The sequence below is a fragment of the Humulus lupulus genome, chromosome 6 (genome assembly GCF_963169125.1).
Source record: "Humulus lupulus chromosome 6, drHumLupu1.1, whole genome shotgun sequence".
NCBI classification, from domain to species: Eukaryota; Viridiplantae; Streptophyta; class Magnoliopsida; order Rosales; family Cannabaceae; genus Humulus; species Humulus lupulus.
In genome coordinates, this window is record NC_084798.1 from 219005061 (window position 1) to 219015554 (window position 10494).

Sequence of the window (10494 nt, forward strand, 5' to 3'; positions counted from 1 at the left end):
ATCAATCCATTTAAGTCCTCTTCAACTGTGTAGTCCCATACCTACACAGTCTTAGAATCATTACACTTGACCTTCCCCAGGCGGTGTGGGATTGCACAGCTTACCCGGTCTTTCCCCTTACGGATCACAGGATTTTGACTGTCACAATCACCCCCCCTTACGGGCCCGACGTCCCCGTCGGCCACACTTCCGGCTGGGTCAAGGCTCTGATACCATTATGTGACGCCCCACGTCACTATGGCTGCTTTCTGGAATGACGATTGGCCCTACAAACCAAGACAAGTTTTTCCAGCGTGCTTTGTCCTCACTCGCACACTTCCTGGGAAAACTTCCCAGGAGGTCACCCATCCCTAGATTACTCCAGGCCAAGCACGCTTAACCATGGAGTTCTCAAGTGATAGGCTACCGAAAAGAAGATGCACCTTCCTGATACAGGTAGTACCCATCAATCCATTTAAGCCCTCTTCAACTGTGTAGTCCCATACCTACACAGTCTTAGAATCATTACACTTGACCTTCCCCAGGCGGTGTGGGATTGCACAGCTTACCCGGTCTTTCCCCTTACGGATCACAGGATTTTGACTGTCACACAGCAATCCCATGATGCTGCCACCATGACATGGACCCGATTTGTGGAGCTGTTCCACAAAAAGTACTACAACTCAGCTGTACTCGCTTCAAGAGTTGAGGAGTTTGCCAACTTGAAGCAAGGAAATTTATCAGTGGCAGAGTATGCTCGTCAGTTCGACCGCTTAGCAAAGTTCGCGGCAGAGATGGTTCCCACCGACTTCCTAAGGGTGAACAAGTTTGTTAGAGGACTTCGACCGAAGATCGAGATGGGGGTTAAGCTAGCAAACCCGGGAAACACTACCTATGCTGACGTTCTTGAGACGGCAATCGAAGTAGAAAGGTTGCAGGCCAATGTACGCAAAGAGGAAGCCAGTAAGCCTGAACCTAAACCGCAGAATCAACCTCAGACCAGTCGGAACAACAACAATAACGGCAACAATCAGTCCAGCAACAACGATAACGGCCAGAAAAGACGGCATCCTGATAACAAGAAATTCGACAGTGATAAGAAGGCACGTACGAATAATGGGGGAAATAGGCCGGGCTACGTGGAATACCCGCCATGTGCTAAATGTCAGAAGAAGCATCCTGGAGAATGCCGCGCCAACACCAAGGAGTGTTTCAACTGTGGTCAAGAAGGGCATCGTAAAAGAGATTGTCCTCAGCAAAAGCCAGAAGGGAAGAAGGATGAAAAGATGGTTCCTGCTAGGGTTTTTGCTTTAACCCAAGGAGAGGCTGATGCTAGCAACAAGGTGGTCACAAGTCAGGTTTCTATCCTCAATAACTTATGTCATGTATTATTTGATTCGGGAGCCACTCATTCGTATATCTCGTTAGGAATGATAGAAAAACTAGACAAACCTAGTGAAAGATTTAGAACTAGGTTTGTAACCGAGTTGCCTTCGGGCAAAGTAGTTCTATCATCACGGATAGTACGAGGCGTACCGATCAAAATTGAGGACATAGAACTAGAAGGAGACCTGATAGAACTGGTGATCAAGGACTTGTAAGACCAATCTACACCTCAAACCGAAATACTATAAAATCTTACTTCCCCAAGTGTTTGATAGCTTATGATGATTAAGCTTATGATTTCCCAACCCAGGTGTTTACACTCTCACACTCACTTAGCACTTGCAGCCTCTGAACTTAGAGCAAAAGATGAATAATGGCTGAGTACTAGGTCCTATTTATAGAGTTTGGGGATGAAATGATCTTAATTTTACTTGAATAAAAATAATAGCTTTTTAGGTGAAAATAATTTGAATAATCGTTCAGCAGAGGCTGAAGACTCGTTCAAAAATGTGCTGGACTTATCAAGAGGTTGAATGGCTGAAAGGAAAAGAATTCAAAAACTTTTGAAATATACTGAAGGAGGCGATATAATAAAATTATTAGATGATGTTTTTATAAATTTTAAAATGATAATTATTTAAAAATAATAAAACCATATATGCTCAAATCCCACCTCTCAACAATATCTCAATGATGAATTAAGATGCATCTACAAGAACCATCTCCACTAACTTTTCACTTGAGAATTCGATAGGGTTTGCTTAATAACCATACAATTCTTATTCTTTATTGTGCTTTACAATGTTGACATAATAGCCTAAGTCTAACTTTTATGTTCTCCAAAAATAAACACTTGAAATATTGTATCTTATACAATTCCATTATCTTTAACACACATTAGCCTATCGGGGACTCGGTAGATACAATGGAGAAATGTGTAATATAATTCTTCTTAATTTCAATTCCAACAAAGTCATTATGTTTCTAGTTCCCATTTGTGTAACTAGTACGTATTTAACCTTAATACATCTCTTCTATATAAAAAGTGTGGAGATAACGATTTTTTTTTTTATTTTTAACATTTTTTTTTCCGTTAATAACTTTAACAGAATATTCGTATATTTAACAATAAGAATATTTTTAAATTTAACTATATATTGTAAACCTGATTTAAATTTAAATAAAATAAAATATTTTACCATGATAATTTTTAAAAATAATAAAATCAAAATTTTTTAAATTTATCGGTAGATTGAAAACATGATTTAAACTTAAATAAATTAAAATAAGATATTTTTTAAAATATTTTACAATGATAATTATTTAAAAATAATAAAACCATAAGTTATATAACTTAAATAAAATTTAATTAAACTTAAAGTTCAAGTATTAGAATAATATCACATTAAACATATAATATAAAATAATCTACAATCAACTAGCTACAAACTTCTTTTTAAAAAAAAAACTAATTATACAAATTAAAATAAGATATTTGTTAGATATTTTACCATGATAATTATTTAAAAATAATAAAACCAAATATTTTTAAATTTAAGCGTAGATGACAAACATGACTTAAACTTAAATAAAATTTAATAAATTAAAATAATATATTTTTTCAGATATTTTACGATGATCATTATTTAAAAAATAATAAAATCATACATTTTATAACTTAGATAAAAATTTAATGAAACTTAAACTTCACGTATTAAAATAACATCATATTAAACATATAATATAATCTACTATCAACAAACTTATCACTACAACAGAAAGGAGAATTAGAGGCGGAGGCTTCCACCGGTAATAATAGGGCATTCCACCGGTAATACATATTATCGGCGGTGGTTCACCGGTAATAATCCACCGGTAATACTCGGTCGGTGATTAGGGGTATCACTGGCGGACTGACACCTCGCCGGTATTATATTAATACCAGCGGATTAATAGGAGCGGGACTCCGCCGATATAAAAGATTTGACTTATTTAATACCAGCAGTCCCGCCCCTAGTAATCTGCCGCTAATAAATAAACATAATTTAAGGAACAAAAAAATAAAATAATAACACCATTAAAATAGGAAACAACTTATAAAAACACAAACAAAATTGAAAAAATATGAAATCCAGAAACAAATCCCATTAAAATAATTTATTAAACAACACAATAAACTTAAGAACATCATAAATCTGAAATATGTGAAATCTGAAACATATACAATAAAAAAAAATTCATAAAACAACATAACAAACTTAAGAACATCAAAAATCTGAAATCTGTCATGAAATCCATGCCGTGTTCAAACTCCATCAGTGGCCAAACTCTATGCCATGGTCAAACCCACGAACCTCACAGCCCCACTATGAAACACCACCACCTAAATATTAGAAAAACCAGTTAGAGAGAGATAGGTAGAGTGTGTGTGAAAGAGAGATATAAAGAGAGACTTACCATGTGTATCGCCGTCACACACCTCGACCCCAACCATGGGCCAATGCACACCCAGAGGACCTTAGCTTCGTTGACACCAAAGGCCACCACATTGGCTCCAGAGGGTGCCGCCACCAGCAAGACACAAAGAGTGACAAAGAGAGCGAGAACGAAAGAGAGTACCTGTGTTGGAGCCTCTGACCTCTTCCTTCCCCGTAGCCCAACAGTACAAGTGAGAGTCAGAGAGAGAGAGGGAGGTCTCAGACAAAGGGGCGGTGGTGGTGCTTGGACAGTGGGGTGGTGGTGGTGCTCGGACAAAGGGGAGGACTAAGAGAAGAGTGCGTCTAAGAGAGGGAGAGAAGAGAAATGAGAGGTACGGACGAAACGATGTGCAAATTTTTTAATATGTAAGATTATTAGAGGCGAGAACCCGCCGCTATTAATATTATCCCGCCGGTAATAAACTATTAGTGGCGGGACCCGCCGCTATTAATATATTCCGCCGATAATAGTCTTATTGCCGACGGATATTTACCCGCCGCTAATAGTATTAGCAGCGGATACTCCGCCTCTACTAAGGGAAAATACCGGCCGCTAATAATTTTGAAACTTAATACCCTTTCGTTTCCTGGGCATTGTATTAGCAGCGGACTACCCACCGCTAACAATTGGTAAGTCCGCCGCTAATAAATTTTTTTTTTATTAATTTCCACATTATTAGCGGCGGACTACTTAGTCCGCCGCTAATAACCCGTATATTACCGGCGGACTAAGTCCGCCTCTAATTTTAGACTTTCTTGTAGTGTATTTTCAAAAAAAAAAAAAACTAACAATAAACATATAGTATAATATTAAACATGTAATATAATATCATATTAAACACATAATATAATACCCCTCATTGGCATTGGAGCAGGTGTTGGTGGCACCCACAGTACCTCCACTTGCTCCAAAGTTTTAAGTTTTGATTAAACATTTATTTTATTTTAAGAATTCTGAAAATATATTTAAATCATTTAAAAATAATAAAATAATTTAAAATTAAATAAATTATTAAAATGAGGGGTAATATGAGAATATTAAAATTTTAAACACGGAGGATACCGAATTATCTAGTTTTTGCAAACAAAGAGTATTGATTGATAATTATCAATAGAGGTACTAAGTTTGTATTTTAATAAAACACAGGATTCCAAATGAGAATTTACCCTTAAACTTATTGATTATGTTGCTAGAAGACTATTAAAAATTTGATGTTTATGAAAAAAATTAGATAATTTCTTTATAGATTAATATGTGTGTAGTTAATGCATATTTTACAAGTTACACAAATGAAAACATGAACATAATAGCTCCACTCGAGTCGGAGTTAAGAAAAATTCTTTTCATTTTTCCAAATTGTTGTACCTACTGTGTTCCCAATCAAATAATGTGAATAAAAAAATTGAGAAAATATTTTGAATTTTGGTATTTTTTTTCAAGCTTTAAACTATATATACATATCAAACGTGTTGATATCGAAAAAATACTCAAAATTAAAAATAATCACTTCAAATAGACATCTGAGTGAATAATTATGCCTCTTGCAAATATTGCATTGAACACGATCGAGCAGTATCGAGTACCATCGATCAAAGTCATTTTTTTTTTCACGAAATTCTTGATTTTTTAGGTTTATATGTTTAATGTAATATTAAATATTATACGTAAATTTTAAATTTAAGTTTTTTGCTAGTTTTTTTTAAAAAAAAAAATTTTTTTGCTAATTGACAGCAGATTATATTATATGTTTAATATGATATTATTCTATTAAGTAAGTTTAAGTTTAATTAAATTTTATTTAAGTTATAAAACGTATGATTTTATTATTTTTAAATAATTATCATTGTAAAATATCTTATTTTAATTTATTTAATTATTTATTAGAGGGGTGTGTGTGTGGTCAGTAAGTTTTTGAGCATGACGTTTAGATATATGAAGAAAAAGATTCATATTGAAAAGTATAAAACATGTATTCTGTTGTGAAATTCTATTTTTAATAATTAGCAAGTATTTAATTAGATCTACTTAATATATTTGCGGAATGGAGAATGAATTATTTGTACAGAAAATGATTTGTGTGATTACAACTCGATAAGTTGCCACAATAGAGTATTATAATGATCTGGAAACGAAATGATAAAAAAGCAAATTTTTATGTGGTTTAGAAATCCATTCGGATATGATATTATATGTTTAATATGATATTATTCTAATAAGTGAGTTTAAGTTTAATTAAATTTTATTTAAGTTATAAAACATATCATTTTATTATTTTTAAATAATTATCATGATAAAATATTATATTTTAATTTATTTGAGTATTTATTATTTTAAAATAATTATCATTGTAAAATATCTAAAAAATATCATATTTTAATTTGTTTAATTATTTATTATTTTTAAATAATTGTCATTGTAAAATATCTCAAAAATATTCTATTTTAATTATTTATTTTATTTTATTTAAATTTAAGTGTTTACAACCTACCATTAAATATAAGAATATTCCGTTAAAGTTAATAATAATAAAAAATTGTTAAAACAAAAAATTTCTGTTATCTATACACTTATTATATAGAAGAGATATATATCACTAAATGAAAATGAGACTTTTTTTTTTTTGTTTTAACTGAGTAATCCATGATAAAATATATAGTCTCTTGCAACTTTTCTAGGGCACTATATATGTATGTGCATGCGCTTGTGTACAATAAGCATTGTACATAAAATTCAAATCATAAAGTTTATATAGGCTGTAGACAAACAATTGCACTTATGATAGTGTAGCACGATACCAAGTTGTTTTATAACCATATAAGTCAGCCTTGTGTTTCTTAGTCATTTTGTTTTTACATAACAAATTATATTACTATCCAAGTTTATAATAAGTTTTGGAAAATTCTAGTAACTCTCATAAAATCCTAACAGTCTTGATCTATTAATTATTAGCATAGTTGTATTTCTCTCGCTCAAGAGTATTATTTCAATCATTTTTAAATGATAAAAAAACAACCAGCTTATTGTTTTCAAAACATTTTAGGACCAAGGTTTTAAACTACTTCTAATTTCCATTAAATTAATAAAATCATTTCCCTTGGGGTTGAATTACTTTGAAACATAACATTTTATTCAAAATTTTAATTATAATTATAATTTTTTTGATCGGGTCATAATAATTACATTTTAAGTATGTTATCAAAAGTTTCAACAACTTGTTATTGTATTGTTTTATCTCTAAATATAAAAAAAATTGAATTAACTATCTACCTAAAATATGATTGCAATTATATTAATCACTCTGATTTTATTTATTGTCAAAAATATTTTGTAAATTGCTTTTCTCACTCTTATTATTATAAATAATTAGGAACTAGTAAATAAAAACAATACAAGTTGTCTCACATGTCATTATTTATGAATTTCTTAAGCAAAACAAACAACACCGGAGCTGTACTTGGATCCGTAATCTCCACCCCATGAGGATTTCCTGGGAAAAAATGAGAGATAACACTAACCCCATTTTTCTCGAGCTTCTCCACAAACTCCATCTGGCGATCAAACACAGGATCACGATCACCCCCGGCAACCAACAAACGCCACCCCAACTCTTTGATTCGAGCACAATTACTAGACCATTGATCATCGGCGGTTGGATTGGAATACTTGTGATCGCGGTCAGCACCGATTGGCAATCCAAGTTCCCACAGCAGGTCCGTAGTGACTCGAGGAATGACTAGATCGTCGACACCCCTTATTTCGGAGTCAGTCCTGGCCACCCCACCAAAGAAAGGATGATGAAATATGAGCCCTCGGATGTTCAACGGCGCAAGTTGTTCGACGGATGCGGGCGCACTCGCACTCGCTCCGACATGGTAGACTATGTTGCCACCAGCACTAGTGCCCATCAGAAAACAGTTGGAGATGTCGGCAAACTGGCGCACCCAACTTTCGTCCGTGGATTTAACCCAATCCAGCGCCTCCATGGCGTCGTCGTATGCTGCCGGGAGCCGGCTCTCCGGGGCCAAACGGTACTCAACGGAGACCACCACAGCGTCGAGTTGGGCAGCCATTGTGTCGCAGAAACCGTGGTTCAGAGATGTAGAAACGTGAGTGAAGACGAAGCCACCGCCATGGTAGTAGACAATAAGAGGGAGCTTATTATGGGCTGTAGTAGTGGAGGAGTTGTCTGCTAGTACTGCTTTCGAGGGCAAGTATATTCGGACCCAAGTATTACGGGTCGGGTTAAGCGTCACATCTTTGGATAGAACTGCAGAGAGAGAGGTTGGGTCCGGTGAGGGCGGGGTGCTTGGCATTGAGATTCGGGTATAGCTACCGTCCGGATTCTGATGAATAAAATCAGTCATGGTGATAGATCTTGAGTGAGTTTAGTTACTTGATTATTCTTAAATGAAAAGGTTGGTTGGTTGGTTGTGTAGTGTAGTGTGGAAACTCCCATATATATACGTATTGATGGAACTTGATATATTAACAAGGTAAGCCAACTTTGTTGACTATAAGGAAAACAAATCCAAGTTTAACTTTAATTAGTACTCTGTGATTGCCTTGCTGACCAAGGTTGATAAGTACTCCAGTGCATCGGCAACTTGCAAGCCAATTGGGTTGACGTTGACATTTATGTAGCCTTGCTGACCAAGCTCTTGACAAAACGCTACGCTAGAGGAGCCCTCGTTACAAGACAAGAATATTGGGAAAATTACACCTTACACGGTAATTGAAGAAAAAATTCGTTTTATACGGTAATTTAAAAAAATTACAAAATTATTATGCTCCTTCCAATTAGTATGTTTTTTTCTCATCACTTTAATATTGCTTGTCAAAACAATACAATTTTAATCTTATATTTTAAACTATTTTAATTATATTAATTTCTATAATATAAATATTACAATTTTCATATTATATATTTAAAAAAAGTATCAATACTTTAATTTTTTTTGTCTTTTTCTCTTGTGTAATAAATTGATAAATACTTTTGGTATAATAATAATAATAATTATTATAAATAAATTTATTTTTCTTATAAATATTTAAAATAAAGATAATTATTAATATTAAATAAATATTAATACTTACATAAAATATTATATATTTAATCAATATAATCTATTTCTTTATTAGTTGTTACAATTTTTTTTAAATATATATATTACTTGTTTAATGCAATTTAACATTTTTGTATATACTAATTATAAAATTCTTTTAGTTACAAACTTAGTTTTATATATTTTTGTTACAAATATGTTAACTAAATTCACAACTTACTTTTTAAAAATATTAGTCACAAATATTTTTTTTAGTTATAAAATTAGTTATGTAAACCATTGTTACAAAAATAAAATATTTTAGCAACGAATTATTCTGTAAATGTTGTCTTCAAAAATGTAAAATTTGTTTACAAATCTGTAAAACTTGTTTATATATTTGTAAATGTTGTTTACAAAAATATTTTTATGTAACTGGTTTACGCATCTATAACACATGTTTACGAATTTGTAACGGCTATTAACAAAAAAATGTTGTATTTCACTGCTACTTTGTATTTACAATTTTTTCATTCCGTGTTTTTCATGAAAATTCCGTATTTTTGTAATCTACCATATTTTTCATATTTTTTTTAAATGTTAATGTATTTTTGTGAATTTCCCTAAAATTAATCTCTTTAAATAATATTAAAATATGAGTAATTATTAAAATAATAACAAGATGTAGTAACGTTGTGATACGAATAATATTGGGAGAATAAATAACTATTAAATTATAAAACTAGTAAATTTTTATTACAATTATGTTAAGTAAATATATAAGTTATTTATGCAACTATTAGTTGAAAAATATAATTTTATTTGTGAATTAGTTTTGTAAAATTTTGTTACAAAAATAGACTTTTTTTTGTTATGAATTAATTTGTAATTGTTGTTTACAAATTTGTAAAGAATTATTTACTTATTGTAATAGTTTTGTTACTACTTGTTACAATCTTGTAACATATTTATACTTTTTAATGAGTTTTAGTTATTGCATGTAACAATTTTATTATTAATTGCATGAACCGTACGTGATGTGTGGAACGCTGGAGCTCTAGGTCTGTGATGACCACCAGCGAGAATAGATAAAAGGAGGGATGAAGAAAAGCAGAGAGGCAAAAAGCATGGAGGATGAGAGGCGGAAGCATGAATTGTCGCTGAGACCATAAGGTTTGAAACTCAAAGGTTTATGTTTTTTCTTTCTTCTTTTTGTTTCAACCAGTTTTTCACACTTTAGTCATATTGGAGCCAAATCAAAATTAGTATCGCCCCCAAAAATTTGGTATTTCCCGCTTGCAAAAAAAAATTATGGGATTGCAGCTAAAAAAGTTAATGAAGCCTAAAACTAAAAAGGCCCAATTCGACTTTTCAATTAAAAACACAACCCCAATTTGAAAAAATTGTGTCTCTTGTCCTTTTTTTAATTAAAAGATTTTAAGACTTGCATTGCAAGTCTTTAATAAATTTAAATTTTGATACAAAAATTATTATAAATACAAAAGTTAATGATATGAAAAATCTAGAAACAAAAAAAATATAGTTTTAAAAGTTTTTAATAAATATATAATTTTTTATAAATATATATTTACATAATTTAGTTTATTTT

General features: G+C 31.9%; 1 protein-coding gene across 1 annotated transcript; it reads right to left on the reverse strand.

Annotated features, from left to right (window-relative positions):
- Positions 1 to 7241: 7241 nt before the first annotated feature.
- Positions 7242 to 8207, reverse strand: LOC133786097 (probable carboxylesterase 120). Its single transcript, XM_062225312.1, has one exon. The coding sequence runs from the start codon at positions 8205 to 8207 to the stop codon at positions 7242 to 7244; it is 966 nt and encodes a 321-aa protein (XP_062081296.1).
- Positions 8208 to 10494: the final 2287 nt, after the last annotated feature.

Excerpts from the sequence above, each read along its gene's own strand:
- LOC133786097 (XM_062225312.1), bottom strand. The coding sequence starts at position 8,207 with ATGACTGATTTTATTCATCAGAATCCGGACGGTAGCTATACCCGAATC.